The sequence below is a fragment of the Pocillopora verrucosa genome, chromosome 8 (assembly GCF_036669915.1).
Source record: "Pocillopora verrucosa isolate sample1 chromosome 8, ASM3666991v2, whole genome shotgun sequence".
NCBI lineage: Eukaryota > Metazoa > Cnidaria > Anthozoa > Scleractinia > Pocilloporidae > Pocillopora > Pocillopora verrucosa.
Genome location: NC_089319.1, coordinates 21,370,216 through 21,392,215, shown reverse-complemented (window position 1 = coordinate 21,392,215; position 22,000 = coordinate 21,370,216). Strand labels below are relative to the sequence as shown.

The 22,000-nt window shown below is 39.5% G+C and overlaps 1 protein-coding gene across 2 annotated transcripts; it reads left to right on the top strand.

Moving 5' to 3' along the window:
* Positions 1-145: 145 nt before the first annotated feature.
* On the top strand, positions 146-22,000 carry LOC131780030 (uncharacterized). 2 transcript variants are annotated; one of them, XM_066170646.1, is made up of 9 exons: positions 146-566; positions 1,112-1,184; positions 2,787-2,835; positions 12,296-13,493; positions 14,238-14,360; positions 14,685-14,807; positions 15,314-15,355; positions 15,906-20,438; positions 21,207-22,000. In XM_066170646.1, the coding sequence occupies exons 3-8, from the start codon at positions 2,818-2,820 to the stop codon at positions 19,982-19,984; spliced, it is 5,583 nt and encodes a 1,860-aa protein (XP_066026743.1). In that variant the 5' UTR covers positions 146-566; positions 1,112-1,184; positions 2,787-2,817; the 3' UTR covers positions 19,985-20,438; positions 21,207-22,000. The 2 variants fall into 2 exon arrangements, with proteins under 2 accessions (XP_066026743.1, XP_066026744.1); XM_066170647.1 differs by lacking the exon at positions 14,685-14,807 and having other exon boundaries at positions 147-566; positions 21,207-21,998.

The window sequence follows — 22,000 nt, the reverse complement described above, 5'->3', positions numbered from 1 at the left end:
AAGTTTTAATTTAGGATGCTCCGTGACATAACCTTTTTTTCCGTTTTCTTTCGTATACCTTCCACTGGAAATGGTATGTTTTTCACTGATTCACTTTCTTGGGAGACTACATCTGCCCCTTACACCATGAAAAAGAAGACGTTGGGTTCATTCCCTATTTTCGAATCGCTCGTACAACATACTTTGTTTCAACTCGCCAAATTCCGTTTCTGTGATTTAAAAAAAAAAATTAAATCCCTTCCACAATCCTTTTGCGTCATAGCTAAGTCCTTGGGATGGTTCCTCTGCACCCCATATTTGGAAAGCGCAAGTCTCCTGTGAACTCTGGGTAGGAATTTGATGGGAGTGTACTGAACCTCCGCCCTTCAAACGACGCGTAATTTAACTGGAGTTCATTTCACTTTTACATATATCCTAAATTATGGGGTGATTTAGAGTCTTAATATGAAGTATTTGTCATTATCTGGCGAGGCCGTCAGCATGGCAATGAGCGAAGATTCTTGAGCTGATGCAACTTTTGTCTTTTGGGCGGCTTGCGTTGTCTGTGATCTATCTGCTGATCGAAGGTAATTCTAAAAGCTTAAGTTTGCTCGTTTCGTGGAAAGGTCCCATTTGAGTGGAGATGTGTTACTCAGTAGTCGTACATCTATTGGAATCATTTCGAATGTCCCTCGCGGGAGAACGTGTTTCAAATCACTGCTTGTTGGATCACATGATACTGCTCTGATAAACTAGCGTGACTTCGCCATTGTGGGCTGTGGTCGTTTCAGTAAGCTGTTTTGTCGGAAATGGCAAAGCGAAAAGCGTGAAGGCGTTTTCTTCATTTAAGCCTCTTGTAGTATTTGGAAGAACAAGAAGGTTCACACAGCACAAGAATTTCTGGGGATGTGGAATTTAAAGCTTTGACTGTTCGGTTTGATCCACTGGCAATTTGCCAGTACACTAGAAGTTATCCTTTTGTCTGCTTATTCGCATTCCAGGAGTTGTTTTGATTCACAAATAAATGAGAACAACAGATCAATCCAAAATATTCAGAATGACTCAAATTTTCCTTTACTTTTCAATAGTCAGTTGTAATCTTATCGCAATGTGGCCTGTGGTTGTTTTTAAGGTTTGGAGAGTCCGTCATCTCACTCAGACATGTCTGGATTAACGATCCTAAACAACCATTGTAACGGAATGTGGTAAGTTTTCATGTTTTAATGATGTTTTTTTAGTTCCCCGATATGAAAATATGTTGAAGTTTTAGAAAGTTATTTTGTAGCAACCACTAATATGCAGTAATCAGAGAAGAGTTCATTAAGTGGATGTCAAACAGATTCCCAAGCCCAACTGCCTTTTGATAACCCAGATCACAAATTGTTGGCCAGAGATAAAACTTTGCTTGTTAAGAACCAAAGACCCTTTGCGCTGAAGTGCATGACATATTTTCTACTGTTTTACTTCGAAATTATCGTTTTTACTGGCAATATTGTGATCAGAGAATTCATTGACATCTTTTGGGCTCGTTCATCAAACAACCAAAGAGAAAGAGGAAAATTTATTGTTTAGAAAACAATGGAACATTGACTCAAGTATTTTATGCAAATGCCATACATCACCTTCAAACAGCTAGTTACCTTGAATGGCATATGACGCACCTCAAATCAACTGGAACTTGAACCATAAACACAAAGCATTAAAAATAGGCAGTCAAGACTGTATGTAGCTACTAATATAGCACAATTAATTTTCATAGCATTGAACAGAACTAGAGGTTGTGTAATGATGCTAGAAGGTAGTGTTGCAGAAGATTTCTCTCACCTGAAAAACAGAAAACCTCTTGTATCCTGCATATTCATGAGTACCATGTTCACAAGAAAAGATGATTCAACAGGAAAAATTGAAAGAAGCATAATTTAATCATCATTGGAACCTTGAGGATAGAAAAACTGTGAGGTTTTCAAGCTACTGTCCCTCTTAATTATTACTATTTCTATCATTTTCATTATTGTTAATATGATTATATTGTGTTTCTTTACTGTAGCTTGGCTTATAAGTAAATACATCGAGAGTTTCCATGTGCTGGAAAAAATTTTTTTAAAAAACTTTCATTATAAAATAATTCAAATAGTACATGTGCTCTGATTGGCCATAAAACCATTTTACATGAGCATATGCAAACATGGTTTTCGTTCCTCTTTCATTAGTTATTTTATAAAAGAAATGTAAAATGGTTTCCGTGTTTACATAGCCTGATGTAAACACTTGGGAGAACACTCAATAAGCTGGAAACCACTCCGCTTCGCATTGTGGTTTCCTACACTTATCTCGTGTTCTCCCAACCTCCTGCATGTTTACATCAGGCTATGTAAACATGGAAACCATTTTACATTTCTTCAGTGGTTAGCTGAGACCCCCTTTAGAGCCCAAATTTTAATTCTCTTCATTTTTAATTTGTATAAAAATTGCTTGGCTTATAATCAAATAAATATGGTATTTGTTATCATTAAGTTACTGGTTGAACATCAACTAAGTCACTGTATTCTTGAATCATCTTTCTCTTGTGAACCAGGGTACCCATGAATATATGGGATGTGGCAGGTTTTCTTGCTTTGCATGTTAATACAAATCTTCTGCAACACTTCTTTATAGCCTCACTATGCATTTTCCATTTATGTCCAATGTTATAGCAGTAGCCAACTGTAGTCTCAAGATGCCTGTTTTGTGAATATACAACCTAAAAACCTTTATTTGTGTTAAGTGAGGTGAAGTTAATTTAGACATTGTAATTTTTTTCTTTTTAGCAGCTGCATTCAATATTAAAGGTTTCCTGTGATGTCTGGGCCATCAAAGGTAAAACTAATAACTCATAAATTTAATTATGAAGCTATGAGAATGAGATTTTAGTACAAATGGAACCCTTTTCCTATAAAGTTAAGCACAACATTTACACCTTTGTGTGTGATTGTGTATCTTGAAACTCAGTTCTTGCAGATTCTTGACTAAGGACAAACTATTCATTGTTGTACAGTTATTCAATGAAAAACTCACTTAAAGTATCTTAAAAGAATGTTTTTCTGTCAAATCTTGCTGTAGACATTTATGTCCCAAGCAGGTGTGAGTGGCTTAATTACTCCTGTATTCCTTTCACTTTCTACTTTGGTCCTTAACAAAACTTAATCACAAACTCACAAAGTCACAATGTTGTCAATCACAATGTTCTTCAATTTCAATGAATTTTTTAAGATGACGTCCTTGTACCTGTATCTCTCCTTGTACCTGTATCTCTCTTTGTACCTGCATCTCTCCTTGTACCTGTATCTCTCTTTGTACCTGTATCTCTCTTTGTGCCTGAATCTCTCCTTGTACCTGTATCTCTCTTTGTACCTGTATCTCTCCTTGTACCTGTATCTCTCTTTGTACCTGTATCTCTCTTTGTACCTGTATCTCTCTTTGTACCTGTATCACTCCTTGTACCTGTACCTCTCCTTGTACCTGTATCTCTCTTTATACCTGTATCTCTCTTTGTACCTGTATCTCTCCTTGTACCTGTATCTCTCCTCGTACCTGTATCTCTCTTTGTACCTGTATCTCTCTTTGTACCTGTATCTCTCCTAGTACCTGTATCTCTCCTTGTACCTGTATCTCTCCTTGTACCTGTATCTCTCTTTGTACCTGTATCTCTCCTTGTACCTGTATCTCTCTTTGTACCTGTATCTCTCTTTGTACCTGTATCTCTCTTTGTACCTGTATCTCTCCTTGTACCTGTATCTCTCCTTGTACCTGTATCTCTCCTTGTACCTGTATCTCTCTTTGTACCTGTATCTCTCTTTGTACCTGTATCTCTCTTTGTACCTGTATCTCTCTTTGTACCTGTATCTCTCCTTGTACCTGTATCTCTCCTTGTACCTGTATCTCTCCTTGTACCTGTATCTCTCCTTGTACCTGTATCTCTCTTTGTACCTGTATCTCTCCTTGTACCTGTATCTCTCTTTGTACCTGTATCTCTCCTTGTACCTGTATCTCTCCTTGTACCTGTATCTCTCCTTGTACCTGTATCTCTCCTTGTACCTGTATCTCTCCTTGTACCTGTATCTCTCCTTGTACCTGTATCTCTCTTTGTACCTGTATCTCTCTTTGTACCTGTATCTCTCTTTGTACCTGTATCTCTCCTTGTACCTGTATCTCTCCTTGTACCTGTATCTCTCCTTGTACCTGTATCTCTCTTTGTACCTGTATCTCTCTTTGTACCTGTATCTCTTTTTGTACCTGTATCTCTCCTTGTACCTGTATCTCTCCTTGTACCTGTATCTCTCCTTGTACCTGTATCTCTCTTTGTACCTGTATCTCTCTTTGTACCTGTATCTCTCTTTGTACCTGTATCTCTCCTTGTACCTGTATCTCTCCTTGTACCTGTATCTCTCCTTGTACCTGTATCTCTCTTTGTACCTGTATCTCTCTTTGTACCTGTATCTCTCCTTGTACCTGTATCTCTCCTTGTACCTGTATCTCTCCTTGTACCTGTATCTCTCTTTGTACCTGTATCTCTCTTTGTACCTGTATCTCTCTTTGTACCTGTATCTCTCTTTGTACCTGTATCTCTCCTTGTACCTGTATCTCTCCTTGTACCTGTATCTCTCCTTGTACCTGTATCTCTCCTTGTACCTGTAACTCTCCTTGTACCTGTATCTCTCTTTGTACCTGTATCTCTCTTTGTACCTGTATCTCTCTTTGTACCTGTTTCTCTCCTTGTACCTGTATCTCTCCTTGTACCTGTATCTCTCCTTGTACCTGTATCTCTCTTTGTACCTGTATCTCTCTTTGTACCTGTATCTCTCTTTGTACCTGTATCTCTCCTTGTACCTGTATCTCTCCTTGTACCTGTATCTCTCCTTGTACCTGTATCTCTCCTTGTACCTGTATCTCTCCTTGTACCTGTATCTCTCTTTGTACCTGTATCTCTCCTTGTACCTGTATCTCTCTTTGTACCTGTATCTCTCCTTGTACCTGTATCTCTCCTCGTACCTGTATCTCTCCTCGTACCTGTATCTCTCCTTGTACCTGTATCTCTCTTTGTACCTGTATCTCTCCTTGTACCTGTATCTCTCTTTGTACCTGTATCTCTCTTTGTACCTGTATCTCTCCTTGTACCTGTATCTCTCCTTGTACCTGAATCTCTCCTTGTACCTGTATCTCTCCTTGTACCTGTATCTCTCTTTGTACCTGTATCTCTCCTTGTACCTGTATCTCTCTTTGTACCTGTATCTCTCCTTGTACCTGTATCTCTCCTAGTACCTGTATCTCTCCTTGTACCTGTATCTCTCCTTGTACCTGTATCTCTCTTTGTACCTGTATCTCTCCTTGTACCTGTATCTCTCCTTGTACCTGTATCTCTCCTTGTACCTGTATCTCTCCTAGTACCTGTATCTCTCCTTGTACCTGTATCTCTCCTTGTACCTGTATCTCTCTTTGTACCTGTATCTCTCCTTGTACCTGTATCTCTCTTTGTACCTGTATCTCTCTTTGTACCTGTATCTCTCCTTGTACCTGTATCTCTCCTTGTACCTGTATCTCTCCTTGTACCTGTATCTCTCCTTGTACCTGTATCTCTCCTTGTACCTGAATCTCTCCTTGTACCTGTATCTCTCTTTGTACCTGTATCTCTCCTTGTACCTGCATCTCTCCTTGTACCTGAATCTCTCCTTGTACCTGTATCTCTCTTTGTACCTGTATCTCTCCTTGTACCTGTATCTCTCCTTGTACCTGTATCTCTCTTTGTACCTGTATCTCTCCTTGTACCTGTATCTCTCCTTGTACCTGTATCTCTCCTTGTACCTGTATCTCTCCTTGTACCTGTATCTCTCTTTGTACCTGTATCTCTCTTTGTACCTGTATCTCTCTTTGTACCTGTATCTCTCCTTGTACCTGTATCTCTCCTTGTACCTGTATCTCTCTTTGTACCTGTATCTCTCTTTGTACCTGTATCTCTCTTTGTACCTGTGTCTCTCCTTGTACCTGTGTCTCTCCTTGTACCTGTGTCTCTCTTTGTACCTGTATCTCTCCTTGTACCTGTATCTCTCCTTGTACCTGTATCTCTCCTTGTACCTGTATCTCTCCTTGTACCTGTATCTCTCCTTGTACCTGTATCTCTCCTAGTACCTGTATCTCTCCTTGTACCTGTATCTCTCCTTGTACCTGTATCTCTCCTTGTACCTGTATCTCTCCTTGTACCTGTATCTCTCCTTGTACCTGTATCTCTCTTTGTACCTGTATCTCTCTTTGTACCTGTATCTCTCCTTGTACCTGTATCTCTCTTTGTACCTGTATCTCTCCTTGTACCTGTATCTCTCCTTGTAGCTGAATCTCTCCTTGTACCTGTATCTCTCCTTGTACCTGTATCTCTCCTTGTACCTGTATCTCTCCTTGTACCTGAATCTCTCCTTGTACCTGTATCTCTCTTTGTACCTGTATCTCTCCTTGTACCTGTATCTCTCCTTGTACCTGTATCTCTCTTTGTACCTGTATCTCTCCTTGTACCTGTATCTCTCCTTGTACCTGTATCTCTCCTTGTACCTGTATCTCTCCTTGTACCTGTATCTCTCTTTGTACCTGTATCTCTCTTTGTACCTGTATCTCTCTTTGTACCTGTATCTCTCCTTGTACCTGTATCTCTCCTTGTACCTGTATCTCTCCTTGTACCTGTATCTCTCTTTGTATCTCCTTTATCTCTGAGGTCTTTCACAGCTTGGTGTTGCTTGTGTGCCAGGCACTGTTGCTCCATTAATTGCAAGATCTGAACAGATGGGAACTGCCTTGTTTCCATTCTTTATGCTTGTATTAATGGGGTATTCCTTGAAGGAGGTTCATGTAGCAGAGTGGTGCATGCCATGGGTATCAATTCACTTGCAGCTCAACCTGGTTTTGTTGTAGGTGCTCTAATTTCATTTAGCTGACAGATTGTGTTTCAAATGTAGATGCAGGATCATCTATCCCAAATTTCTCTACATGGGAAGCATTTCTTGCATTTTGGGTTCCTGGACTTGGAGTTTCTATAATGACACTGTTGCCAGTCTTACTAACCACTTGGGATTACGTTGGATTGAATGGTGTGGAGAATTTGTCTTTTTGTCTTTCACTAGCACTCGATTGCCAACTTGAGTATTAGATGGTTTAGTGTTTTTAGCCTTGTCTTTAAATGCTTTGGTCTTTTCTTTTACCCTAAAAAGTCTGTATGTGGCAATCAGCTTGTAGCTCTAGCAATTTTGCTCTCACCTTCCTTTTAACCCTTTAACTTCAAAAAGTGACTAACATGTAACTTCTCCCTAAGATATTTATATGTTTTCTGGAAAATGGTTAATGAGAATACTCAAACTTATCAGGAAGAAGTTTTAATCTTGATCTTACACCAAATTCTTGTAACTAATTTACAAGGAATTGTGTAGCAGCAAGAGGAGAGAATTGAAAATCAGATCTTGGGAGTTTAAGGGTGAATCAATACTTCTCAGGACTTTCAGTGGATCAATACCTCACTACATACTCACCCATCTTCTTTATCCTTCATCCTGTCAACTCCTACAGCTTGGTCAATGCAATTCTCTTCATTAGGATGGCATTTTGTCTTTCAAGTTCCCTATTGGCCTAGGGTGGTTTTGGTGTGGTCTTAAGATGCACAATGCCATTCTGCTTGCAGTATTCTTAGAATTGTCTTGATTAGAGTTACAGTCTGACTTGGTAGTGACAGGAAGATCATGGCTGCTGAGGATCTCCGCTAGGTTGTCAATTACTTCCACATACTCATGATAATGGCCATAGTAGTTGATGACAAGTAGTATGGATGGTCCAGATGGGAGTGGGGTAACCAGTCAACTCGCCGACGGACCAACTCGCCGACGCCAACTCGCCGACGTATAAAATCGAGTAGAGACGTCGGCGAGTTGGTCGTCAATCCAATACAACTTATTAGAAGTTAAACATACAGAGAAGTAAACGATATTTAGTAAAAAAACGCTGGCGAACATTGGTGAACATCAAACAGAAGCTTAAACATCGGTGAACATTGGGGAACATCACCAATGACTATAACGAACGAGTTATTGTGCGACAACAACACCGTAAAGACTCATCTTGTCAATCGCTCAGATTTTTTAACGAAAACTTGGCTTTCTAGACGAGATCTTTAGTAAAATGCAATTATTTTTATTTGCAACAAAGTTTATAAGGATCTTAAGGCGAATAAAGCGAAGTAAACCTCACCAACGACTCTAACAGCTTCAGACGCGAACGAGTTATTGTGTGACAACAACACCGTTAAGACTCAGCATGTCAATCGCTCAGTTTGTTTTAACGAAAACTTGGCTTTCTAGACAAGATCTTTAGTAAAAAGCCTTTTTTTTTTATTAGGCAATTACAGAGTAATGTGTTTGGATTATGGGAGAAATATGAAAATGGTGAAAGAACAGCGGCCCAATTATTGAAATCGATGTCGAGATTAAACGGACCTACAAAAGCAGAGTAATTGCATGATATACATTACTTTCACATGTTCATCTGATCTTTATAATAAATGGAATTTTATCGTTTTTATCGTAAATCAAACGTTCTCGATCATGAATAAATCTTTCTTTAAAGTTAAAAAAAAAACATGTGGTTCCGCGTGGTTGCTATGGTTGTCACACAATAACTCGTTCGCGTCTGAAGCTGTTAGAGTCATTGGTGAGGTTTACTTAGCTTTATTCGCCTTAAGATCCTTATAAACTTTGTTGCAATTAAAAATAATAGCTTTTTACTAAAGATCTTGTCTAGAAAGCCAAGTTTTCGTGAAAAAAACTGAGCGATTGACATGATGAGTTTTTACGGTGTTGTTGTCACACAACTCGTTCGCGTCTGAAGCTGTTAGAGTCATTGGTGAGGTTTACTTCGCTTTATTCGCCTTAAGATCCTTATAAACTTTGTTGAAAATAAAAAGAAACGCTTTTTACTAAAGATCTTGTCTAGAAAACCAAGTTTTCGTTAAAACAAACTGAGCGATTGACATGATGAGTCTTTACGGTGTTGTTGTCACACAATAACTCGTTCGCGTCTGAAGCTGTTAGAGTCGTTGGTGAGGTTTACTTCGCTTTATTCGCCTTAAGATTCTTATAAACTTTGTTGAAAATAAAAAGAAATGCTTTTTACTAAAGATCTCGTCTAGAAAGCCACGTTTTCGTTAAAAAATCTGAGCGATTGACATGATGAGTCTTTACGGTGTTGTTGTCGCACAATAACTCGTTCGCGTCTTAAGCTGTTATAGTCATTGGTGATGTTCACCAATGTTCACCGATGTTTAAGCTTCTGTTTGATGTTCACCAATGTCCAATGTTTTTTTACTAAATATCGTTTAATTTTCTGTATGTTTAGCTTTTAATAAGTTGTATTGGATTGACGACCAACTCGCCGACGTCTCTACTCGATTTTATACGTCGGCGAGTTGGTGTCGGCAAGTTGGTCCGTCGGCGAGTTGACCGTAAACCGGGAGTGGCTGTAGAAGGTCTATGGCTTGGTCTGGCTGAGGACCCTTTGGCAATATCATTGATGTCAGCAGCTCAAGGGGATATGGGTATGCAACGAGTCAAGACATTCATAACAAGATTTGCAGATTTTCTCTGCTGTCTTATCCATGCATGACCACCATACTTTGCTTCTCAAATTTTGTTTTGTTCCAACAATTGCTACATGTGAGTGTCCTTTATGAGCTAAGGCATTTGTTTTGGGCCTTAGCTTGCTGGTTAGCACAATGCGGTTACCTCATAGGACTATTCACTGATCACATACAGTTCACAAGCAGCTGGTGCATAAGCCTGGCTTTTATCAAATCAAACAGTTTTATTTGCCTCTCTCAGAGCTTTTAACTCTTCATCCATAGCAGATACTTCTTCAATTTCTCTTGTGGTGTGGTGCTGATGGCTGCAAATCGAATATACTCTTTAGCTGTGTGTTGATGATTTGTCACTTTGTTGACTCAGCAAATGTGAGAGAGGGTTGGCTGAGGTTGTAGGTGGATTACCCAGCAATCAATGCAGAAACAGGATTTGGAGCAGGGCCCATAGATCATGTCCAGTTTGTGATCAGTAACCAGATAAAATTTCATTTCATAAAAATATACATGTAAGCATGGTACTTCTTGAAGGCCTAAAAAGGGCAAGGGCTTCTATCTCAGTCTGGAAGTATTAACATTCACACTCTGAGACTGTGGCCTGCTCAGCAAATGGGTACCCACACACCATTCACATTCTTTATTACATCTGACTATGAGGCCAGAAAGACTCTCATCTATGATGCATTCTCATCAAGGTATGGAATGTTCTTGCTACAGCCATGTTAGCTGCCCCTGTTGAGTTAACCTATTCACCCCCCTCTGCCCAAAACAATGTTGTATCCTGATGCCAAAAACCTCTAGCTACATACAAGCATCATTGAATGGGGGAGGGGGGGGGGGGGTGTCAATGATTCAGAGTGAGGTAAACACAGGAGTGTCATTCTACAAGAGTGTCATTTGTTCTAAATAGAACTCTGCAAACATGATGTGTTGACTAACTTTGATGCTGATTATAGCTTGCTAAAAACCTTGGAGTTGTTCATGTTGTGTGACAGCCCATCTATTGTTGGTAACCATGCACATCTATGCAGAGCTTTATGTCCCCATCCATCTTTGAAATAATTACTACTGGTTTCACCCATGGTGTAGGACTGTCAACATCTTTTGTGATGTCATAGTCTAATAAATCTGGAACTTTCCTTCCCATTTTGTCTTGCAAATTGAAAGGAGTTACCCTCAGTGGTGTGCTACTGGTCTCACTGTTGGGTCTTTGTGTATTGTCACTTGTTCAGACTTCAGCTTTCAAATCTCAATGAACACCTCTAGGAATTATTGTTGCAGTTCTCTGTTGAGTTCTCTGTTTGCCAATCAAAACTTCATATATTAAACAGCCTTTTACTTCAAGGGGCTTACTGGATGTATAGGCATGTTATAGTTTCCTGTCAACAGGAGCAGCTTGAGATTTGCTCTTGATCTTCTTAGCTTTCAAATTTTCTCAGGTTTCTTCATCATCAGTGTTAATGGTGACCTCAGAATCCACCAACATCTCTAATTCTACCCCACCCACAGACAACTTAAGCAGATTTGAGTGCACCTCATTACTGATTGTGAAAGCAGTAAATCAATTTGATCCCTATTTTGCATATGATTGTTCTTGTACCTGATTAAACCCAAGTTTTTGTGGTTTGGTTTTGCTGACACTAGAAAATCTTGTCTATCTTGTCACTTACACTTCCTACAAGTCTTACCTCTAGCAGGGCATTTTGGATCTCCATCCAGGTGCCCACTGGACCTACAACTATGACAATGTTTTTCTTGTTTGTTTCCTTTACTCTTTAATGTTTACCATTAGGTCTGCCAGGTTTTTTATAAACCCTGTTTGCATCTTCTGGAGCCTGCTTACTCTCACTGAGACAAGATATGTGGTGCTCTGCCCTTTCACACTGTCCTGGGAGTTCTAATATCCAAGCAAGGGTTAGCTCTTGCCTTTCTTCAAATAATTTGTGGTTTACATAGCCTGACCTACATTTGCGCAGGACAAGGTCTCTTATCTGATTGTTGAAGTCTGCACCAAAATTGCAATATTTTCCTTTTTTTTTAATTCCATACAAACTGCAAAAATGTCTCACCTTGCTTTTGTTGGAGTTGGTCAAATTTCTGATGGGCAAAAGATAAGTTGACTTTGGGAAGAGAATATCCATTTAATGCTGTAACAGCTGCAGACATGATTGTTTGCTTTGCCAGTGTTCACAAGTTTAGAGAAGATGTCTTGAACATGTGGGCCTGTTAAATGGAGTAGCATTGCTGTTCTTCATTGTCTTGTGGTTGCGTTTTTACCTTCATTAATAATTAGATCTTTACCATCCACAAATAATTCCATTGTGGTCCCAACAAAGTGGGCTCCGAGTGACAATCAAACTTGGGAATTGGCTTTGAAGCTCCATTTGTGTTCAAAGACATCTTGTGCTGTGCTTATGCTTTGTGAATTCCATGCTTATCTTGGTTGCCAATGTTGTGCTCCTTTGCTTTGTACATAATTGATGAACAACTATGAATTACACACAAATAAACTGAGCATGTGCTTTTCTATTTTCTCTTCATGTTCTCTTGGCCATTGTTACTTCACAAATGACAAAAAATATGTCACCTATATTATAACTTTTATTTGTTAATTTGAAATATATTTTATTATTGCAATGAAGAGAGCAATTCTAAATCTGTGCTGCTTTTCTCTTGAAGGATTTGGCCACTCCAAGTGAAGCCTCTTTATCACAGAAAGGCCAGCAAAACAGGAGACTGAAAGTCACTTTGCTGAGTAGTGAGTGGAGATCATCAACTGATAGAGAAGTCTCAACTATCAGTAGAAAGCTTGCTATACAGTTAGCTAAGCATCCTAATGTGGAAGTTAGTGTGTTTCTTCCTAAGTGCAGTGAAGAGGACAAGAGCAATGCTGCGAGTCACAAAATTCAGCTCATTGAAGCAGATGAATTGCCAGGCCATGAACCAATTTTTTGGTTGTCATCTTTACCCAGAAACCATGATGTAGACTGTGTCATAGGACATGGAGTACACCTTGGCAAACAAATTCCATCCATAAAGAGGACTACAGACTGTAGATGGATTCAAGTTGTTCACAGTGTTCATGAAGAAGTGGGAATGTACAAGAACATTTCAGAAGGAGAAAAACTTCAGCAAACAGAAGTAAAACTCTGTAAGATGGCTGATGAGGTTGTAGCAATAGGACCTAAAGTGGCAGAGGCCTACAAACGCTTCCTTTGTTCTGCTAAAGAAGAGAAAACCATTTTAGATCTCACCCCAGGTGTTTTCTCTGAATTTTTGAATGTAGCACAAGCCACTGACGAAAGGAAAACATTCTGTGTTTTAGTGATTGGAAGTGGTGACAGCTGTGAAGATTTCAATGTTAAGGGGTTCAACATGGCTGCCAAAGCAATTGCTGAATTAAAAGATGCATCCTACCGACTGAAGTTTCTTTATTCACCAAGAGAAAAAGGCGAAGAAATAGCAGAGAAGCTGCTTCAGCATGGCATCAGTTGTAATCAGCTAATTGTTCGCAGCTTTAATGACAACAGAGAAGTACTAGCCAACATGTTTTGTGAGGTGGATCTTGCCATAATGCCATCTAGGACTGAAGGTTTTGGATTGCCTGGTCTTGAAGCGTTATCTGCTGGTCTGCCTGTACTTGTCAGTGGTAATTCAGGACTCGGAGAAGCTCTGAAGGAAGTGCCTTTAGGTCCGCAGTGTGTGGTAGACTCAGAAGATCCTAAAGACTGGGCCAAGGAGATCAGAGATGTTCGTCAGAAACGTAGGAAAGTTCGCCTTTCAGAAGCAAAGTTTCTTCGTGAACATTATGCAAAAACTTATGACTGGGAGAAGCCTTGTACTGTCCTTGTGAAAAAGATGCAGACACTTGCCTTTGGTAAATGTTCTTTTTTGTTTAAACTATTTTCCGCTTTTACAATTAAACAAGAGTTGATATTAGTACTGCTACTTCAATGTACTTTTGCAACATGTAATAGCATGTTCTTGTCATTCACTAGACAGTTGATGTTTTCAAATAATTATAGCACAGACTCTTTATTGGTCACCTACATGTAGGTGTTTTCAACGTAGTTAGTAAGAAGTCTATCTGGGAGACTGGACTTCAGATTGACACTTCTGTTTTTTTTCTTTGGGAACAAACATACAACTCTCAAGGTGTCTGTCTCCACCAAGCTTTGACATTTTTTTAAAACTAGTGAACTGTTTGGTTCACTAGTAAAGGTTAAATGGGGAGGGGTAACTTGCAATGAAATTAAAATTGGATTTTAAATTCAATTTGAATATTTTGAATATTCCTCCTTCCAGTAGGAACAATTTACAATCCCCTTGGTTCCTTTGAGCTGTAGAAATTGGGATAAGCTCCATACCCTCATTAATTTTTTAACCAATTGGAAATCTCATCAAATTCTTTCAAAAATGATTTATGAAGCATCCTCCAAGACATACTAGATGTATATCTTCTGGAAATTCCATGATATTCTTTTGAAGTGGTTTATATTTAAACAGTCTGTAGCTATATAGCTATAATGCGAATGATTATCTTTACACACCAAAATTTACAAAATGATAAATAGCTGAAATAGAGTTGAAATCCATAATTAATTTGGTTTATCCCATGTAGATTCATCAGAGAGCAAGTTAGCCAAGCCAGTCAGGGATAAGAGGCTAACATCTGTTGCAGAAGATACAAGTCAGGCTTGTGAGAGACCCAGAGAAGAATTGAGAGATGGCATGTACCACAAAGGTAATCAGTAATTTCTCAAAACTGGGGTCAATTACAACATTGCATCAGATTGACTATTTATGAAAGGAAACACATAGTAACATTTTTGTTAGGAAGGCTTTCATGTGTGTTGGTCTATATCAATGGAGTGCAATCACTTCCTTAATGTACCTCTACTAAGCCAAGATATCAGAAATATTACATTCAGCATGAGTTGAAACAGTTATTTTATATTTGAATTTGTTTAAACAGCAAGCAATAAGAAGTATGGTGAAAGTTATATTTTACAATATTTTACAGTATTTAATAATTAGCTATTATTAATTTATTTGGCACCTGCCATAGGTGTGGTAGCAAGCAGATTAACAGCTTTACCAGTCAAGGATGAACAACTATCGTCCATTGTTTTTAGAGATCAGCTTTCTAATCAATTTAAACGAGAGTCTTTCCATAATGATCACAGTGGAGGTATTTACTACATACAATTATATCAACAATGCAATTGGTGCAAGTTCATAGACTTGAAAGTTCTGTGTAGCTCAGCAGAAGCCAAAACTTATTTAATTCTGGAACTCGACCCACTTGGTTTACCCTTTCTGAGAGGATTCAAAGAATCTAAGTTTGCTGCTTTTGACCAGTTGATTTTATTTACTTGGTTGGAATGTTGTTACATGTAGTAGTAAAAACCCCTCACACCCTAACATCAGTATGCATTTTCTCCTTACTGTTTTCCCTAAATTTCCTTTGGTACTGACCAGGAGAATTAGTTAAAAAATCAAGAGCTTTTTTAGTTGGTGATCATTTCTGTTATTTTTGTGACCTTCATGGTTGATTCAGGGAGATATTGTAAGGAGAAATTAGATGCCAGTCACTTTTAAGGGTTATAGGGTTAATATTGTTTGTGAGGCTTGTCTAGCAATGAGCAGCAGCAAGTCATGAGAGCTTAGCTTTTAAATGTACCGTGTTCCTTGCAGGTATGGAAATCCCACCATTTCAAGAAAGTGGTCAGACTCAAGGTGATTCCACGACTAATGATAATTGCTAAATGTAGTAATCACCTCGTTACTTTAGTTTAAATTGATATTGTGGTCAATTGACTCATTAATTTGGGGCAAGCATGCACTACTTGTAGACTAACTGACTGACACCCCAGTCAGTGTGGTCTCCATAGTGGTAATTCCGTCAACAGTCTATCATATTAGTGGAATCACCGTGAAATCTCGTGTTATTTGCACATACAGCGTAGCGTTAGAGGTCTTCCCCATCGCTGGTCATCTTGAAAGTTAACAAGTGGAGATGTTTCCTGTTTATGTTTCAGCCATTTCCACTGGGTCATGGCCTCTGTGTTTGTTAACTTGAATTTAGTTATGCTTTTTCAGTCTCAGTTATTCGAGGTTAAATCTGTAAATGTTTTGATTTAAGTGTATGAATCATTTTCATAATTTGTGCTAGCAATCACATGGCATCTGCATATAGCCTGAAAACTCTTCTCCATTCTGAGTTTAATCAAAGTGGCATGAAACATGTACAGAAGTTAGCCTTTTTGTTTTCATAATATTTCTCTAGATCATGACCTTTCTGTGATTACAAAACATCTCAGAGCTGAGTACAACAGAAGATCTCTTCTAAAACCGCTTCTTTGGGAGAACACCTTTAAGCTACCTCTTGGTGATGTTTACACAACATTGTCAATAGTGTCGAGAAGAAAAACAGACTTTAGATTGGAAGACAGAACAGTGGACATGTTTGACATCTTTAAAACTCTTAACAAAGGTGACGATTCTATGGTGCTCGTAGAGGGAAGCCCTGGAATTGGAAAGACAACTTTTTGTCTTAAAATTTCTCATGACTGGGCATACCAAAAAATTCCAAGTGAATCTGCTTTTCCAGTTTTCAAACTCTTGTTGCTGCTGAAATGTCGAGACATTTGTGGAGATGTAATAGATGCCATTGTTGATCAGCTACTCCCTATGGAGGGAAAGGTCAAGGAAAAGCTGGTAGATTACATCAAAGATGTTCATAACCAAGAAAAAATTTTGGTCATTTTAGATGGCCTTGATGAGCTCCCGGAAGCAGGTAAAAGTCACGTGGATAAGTTACTTAGCAGAAGAATGTTACCACTTTGCTACGTTTTGGCGACATCTCGTCAAGAAAAAGGAATTGAAGTGCGACAGAAGGTTGACTTTGACGTTCTTCTGCAAATTGAAGGGTTCACGAAAGTAGAATCCTTTAAGTACATCAGAAAACACTTTAGTCACTTAGGTCTTGATCATGTAGCAAAGGGAGAAAGGCTTATTCAGTCCATCCTGGAAAATACCTTCCTACATGCACTCCCGAGCAATCCATTGAATCTGCTTATTCTCTGTGTTGTTTTTGAGGATTATGAAGGAAATCTACCATCTTCTCGAACCGAACTTTATCACATTATTGTTGGTTGCCTTTTGCGAAGGTATTGTGCCAAAAACAATGTAAAAGCCGCTGCTGATGACAAAGCTCTAGAGGAACAATTTAAAGAGAGTTTACTAGCATTGGGGCAGTTAGCGTGGAGGTGTCTAGAAAACGACCGGTTTTCGTTTCGAGAAGAAGAGTTGGCAGAATTTGAAAGAAGAGAAGAGAAAACTTTGGCAGCTCGTAAACTTGGTTTGGTATTCAAAGAGGCCAGTGCGAAGAAGATTAACCCTCAGCACGAATATCACTTTTTCCACAAGACTTTTCAAGAGTACTTGGCGGCATTATATCTGGCACACAAGCTACTGGAAGAGAGGGTTAATGTCTTTCATGACTTGAAGTTGAGCTTTGATGACATCACAAGAAAATACAATCAAGTGTTTATCTTTGTGTCTGGCATAATGGGTGAGGCTACTTGTAATCTGTTTAGACAGATTGGCGAGAATCTTAAGGTTGAATGCTGGAACTGGCTAAATTGTAGTGAGCAAGAGGCGACTTTCTTCACTGAGTGTTTCAGTGAAAGCGGAGAAGCAGAACAAATGGCAATGACTCTTTGTTCCTTTATCCCATTTCCACAGTCCGTAACCAGTTGCATCGGAAATCGTATATTTAAAGGTGTTCTAAGAGTTGCAAATGCTTGGAAGAGCTTCTCACAATTACAATTGCCCGTTCATCTTTCTGTATATTTTGATGATGAACTGTATCTTCTCTATGCTGACGAGTTTCTAACCTCTTACTCCAGGCTAGAAACTATTGTCTTTTTTTCTGAAGTTTTTATAAAACAAATACCTGACCTTGTGTATAACGCACTTCAAGTGAACTCATCTTTACATTCCTTTACTCTTCAAACAAGTCGTCCCTTTTCCCCTAAGGAGGCTGCTGCTATTGGTGACAATTTAGCCGCAAACAAAACACTACAAACCGTGACTTTAAAACTACTGGGGGAGTTAGGTGAGCATTGGGCTACTATTCTTGAAAAAGGATTGTCTGGAGATACACCGCTGACATCTGTTGTGCTGGAGATCAGTGGCTCAGTAAGGAAAAGTAGTATGGTGACTTTGAAAAATTTGTTAAGGAACAGATCACTTCAATCTTTTAGCCTCACTATTTATGGAGACATGCACGATTTATTGGCGACTTCTGTCGCTGAAGGACTTGCTGCTGATCCGTACTTAAAATCCCTCACATTGACTGTATGTGGAAGCGTCAGCTGCTCTGCTTTCATTTCGTTGAAAAAGGGTATTGTAGAAAATAGTACTTTAAGGTCACTGGTCTTAAAAGTGTTCGGAGAACTCCCCGAGAATTGGATAAACATTTGTGAAGCTCTCTATGTTGCTAAAAAGTCATCTCTGTCTCTTACAATTGAGCCGGATGTAGTCAGCACAATAAAAACTTCGCAGGTGGCCTGTCTTCGTCCTCTTCTACTTGAAGAAAAACTTGGCGTGTTGAAACTTCACTCACTTACTGTAAAGATGTGGGGAGAGTTGAGTTGCACTGGAGCAGGTGATTTATGCAAACTCCTGATAGCCTCAAGAGTTTCCTGCGTTAATTTGAGTATCCATGGAAGAGTAACAGATGGTGTTGCTACCTGTTTGGTTAAGAACTTTGACAAAGTTGAGTCACTGTCCAACTTGAGTATCAACATTAGGGGAGAGGTGACAAGAGACGGAGAGAGCACTCTTGAAGCCCTAACATGCAATCAAAAATTTTCGTCTACTTTAAATGTCCATGACGTAAGGACAGTTGACGAAGTATGCGAAGAAGTTGAGTTATCTGTAGTCGATTCTTCGTCATTAATTGCAGCATTTACAAACGCCGAGACTATCTGCTCACGTGTAAGTAAAGTGAGTATGAACTTTGACAGCCCCATTTACTTAAGTGAGGAGGACTGGGGACGAAGCGTTAGTGACTTTTTGGCGAAATTCGTGTCACTTACTACATTACACCTCTCATTCAACAACTGCAGTGGCATAAGTGAAGGCTGGATGGGTGGTCTTTGGAGTGGTTTGGCGCAAAACACGTCGATAACCACGCTGAGTATTACAGTCGACAACCACAGTTATATGAGTGGAGACTGGATAGGCGAACTGGGAAGTAGTTTGGCACAAGGCACGTCGATAACCATGCTGAGTATTACAGTCAACAACTACAATGACATGAGTGGAAACTGGATGGGCGAATTGAGAAGTGGTTTGGCACACAACACGTCGATAACCACGCTGAGTATTACAGTCAACAACTACAATGACATGAGTGGATACTGGATGGGCGAATTGGGAATTGGTTTGGCACGCAACACGTCGATAACCACGCTGAGTATTACAGTCAACAGCTACAATGACGTGATTGGATACTGGATGGGCCAATTGAGAAGTGCTTTGGCACAAAACACGTCGATAACCACGCTGAGTATTACACTCAACAGCTACAGTTACACGAGGGGAGACTGGATTAGCGAATTGAGAAGTGGTTTGTCACAAAACACGTCGATAACCACGCTGAGTATTACATTCAACAGCTACAGTTACATGAGTAGAGAGTGGATGGGCCAATTGGGAATTGGTTTGGCACGCAACACGTCGATAACCACGCTGAGTATTACAGTCAACAGGTACAGTTCCGCTAGTAGAAACTTGATGGGCGAACTGGGAAGTGATTTGGCACAAAACACGTCGATAACCACGCTGAGTATTACAGTCAACAGCTACAGTTACATGAGTGGACACTGGATGGGCGAACTGGGAAGTGGTTTGGCACAAAACACGTCGATAACCATGCTGAGTATTACAATCAACAGCTACAATTACATGAGGGGAGACTGGATGGGCGAACTGGGAAGTAGTTTGGCACACAGCACGTCGATAACCACGCTGAGTATTACATTCAACAACTACAATAATATGAGTGGAGACTGGATGGGCGAACTGGGAAGTGATTTGGCACAAAACACGTCGATAACCATGCTGAGTATTACAGTCAACAACCACAGTGACATGCATGGAGACTGGATGCGTAATCTGAGGAGTGTTGTGGCACAGATCACGTCACTTGCCATATTAAACCTTACACTAAACATCCACAATAATTCATACGAAGACTGGATAAACAAATTCTGTCAAGCTTCGTCAAGGATCACATCGTCGATCAAAACTTTTCTTGAAGTTAACTTGTTTAGTGAGAGCAATGAAAAACCCTAAATGAGCGTGGCTTAGCGAAAAGCACATCTTTTGAACATTCTGAACACCGACTGAGTATCCTAACATGAGGTTGTGGTTGCACTTGTACATTCAGCGATTATAATTACTGAAGACTGGAAACCTGACCTGGAAGAACGCGTCAGTGTCTACATTCAACAGCTACGTTGACGGGGGTGGAGACTTTGTCTGATTCTAAATTTCTCGTGGAGGAAAAAGCGCTGCAAGCCTTGTGACAGGAGGCGAGCCACTGGTTGGATGTAGTTTAAGAACTTGGCTAAGAAGTCAACGGGAGGGATTTGTTTCAATTGAACTGGACCAAACTGCAGTGCAGCAGAGGAGGACTTGTGTGTTACATCCTGGCAAGTAGGGACTTGGAATCTTCTGCGGTTAGTGACCGCAATGACGTAAGCGCAGTCCTTGACAGGATTTAATGTTAGAAGACGCTTGACAGAGGGTAAGTCATTTAGATTCTTAAGAGTAAATACCCTTTACACCATAACATCAGTATGCATATTCTCCCTAATGTTCTCTCTACATTTCCTGAAGCACTGACCGGGAGAGTTTGTTAAACATCAAGAGCTTTATAAGTTGGTGATCATTTCCTTGATTCTCGTGACTTTCATGTTTGATTCAGGGGTGATATTGTAAGGAGAAATTAGAAGCTGGTCACTCTAAGGGGTTAAAGGCTTACGCATGATGGGAGAGGCTATGCTGTGCCAAAACTAGAATTTTGAAAGCCTGAACCAATTTTTAATTTAAGTTTGGCTTAAAGTGGGAGTTATTTTCTTTAATCATCAGCCTGAATTAGCTTTCATTTACGACAGTACCACTCTGCTCTTGGAGCCAGGTTTTAAGTTGAGGTTTTTCGAAATCAGAAGGGTTAGTAGCGCTACGGTAATTTAGACTACTGTTTACAGTGCGGAATGAAATGATTTGCGAACGGTAACTTTTAGCTTGGTTGGTATTATCTCTCCTATTCGCAGTTTACACGGGGTGCTTTTATGATGCTAATCCTAGCAGTGTGCAAGGTTCTTGTCACATTTGAACCCCCCATACACCTTAGGTTACCAATTAGTTATCTGCAGCCTAGTGGTAGAGCATCCGAGCGCGAAATCCGCAGGTGTGGGGTTCGACTCTTCCAATTCGTCTCAGGCTCATTTCAAAACGAAAACAAAATTCTTTATTTTTTACTGATTTTCTTTCTGTTTTTTATTTTTTACAGCCTTCACATCCCAACTGCCCAGCTGTCAGCGTGATGAAGGATTAAATGGTGTTGAAGTATCGGAGAGCGTCTTAAACATGAACAAGCCTAGTAAAGGAGTCTTTCGTACCAACTGATTGGAAGGAACAGTGTTTTAGACACATAAGTAAATCTTCCTCGTAATAGCGTGGTGATTGTCGCATTTAAAGTTGAATCATGGATGAAGAAAATACTCGACTACTTTGTAAAATTTTCTATTATTTAACCAGGTATTAAGTAGAGTGGAAATTTTCTGTGGAAATATCATGTCAGTCTTTCATAAGGTGACGCGCAGTCAGTCTACCTGATTGCGATTGACATTGGAAGTGATCTCATCGTGAGTCAAGCGATAGCACTTCACTACCACGATTAGTACATCAGCTTTTTTGACGACATGTAATCAAATTTTAGCACAACAGCCTTTTTGACGATATGTAATAAATTTGCAAGGAGGATTTTAAAATTTCTCTTCAATTGATATAGTGAAAGGTGATTAAGTCGTGGAGCTAAACGGTGGAAGTTTAACATTATGTCAGAGCAAAGCGCTGGTGTCTTTCTTGCTTCACACTTTTGTCCTAAAACAGAAAGATGCTCTGAGAATTATTCAGCTTGCAACCAGGTCCGTGCAATGCTTAAATTAAGTGAGTTATGCCTCAAAATGTTGGCAGCGTCGTACAATAAAAATCGAAATGAACGGATTTAGAGTCAGAAGATACAGAACGTTTCCATTTTGTTTCCTTAATCACTTTGACTCAAACACTTCTGATCCAATGAAA

Bases quoted from the DNA above. Each gene is read 5' to 3' on its own strand.
- LOC131780030 (XM_066170646.1), top strand. The intron at 14,361-14,684 runs GTAATCAGTAAT...CACCTGCCATAG, and splicing joins AGATGGCATGTACCACAAAG to GTGTGGTAGCAAGCAGATTA. The intron at 15,356-15,905 runs GTGATTCCACGA...ATATTTCTCTAG, and splicing joins AGAAAGTGGTCAGACTCAAG to ATCATGACCTTTCTGTGATT.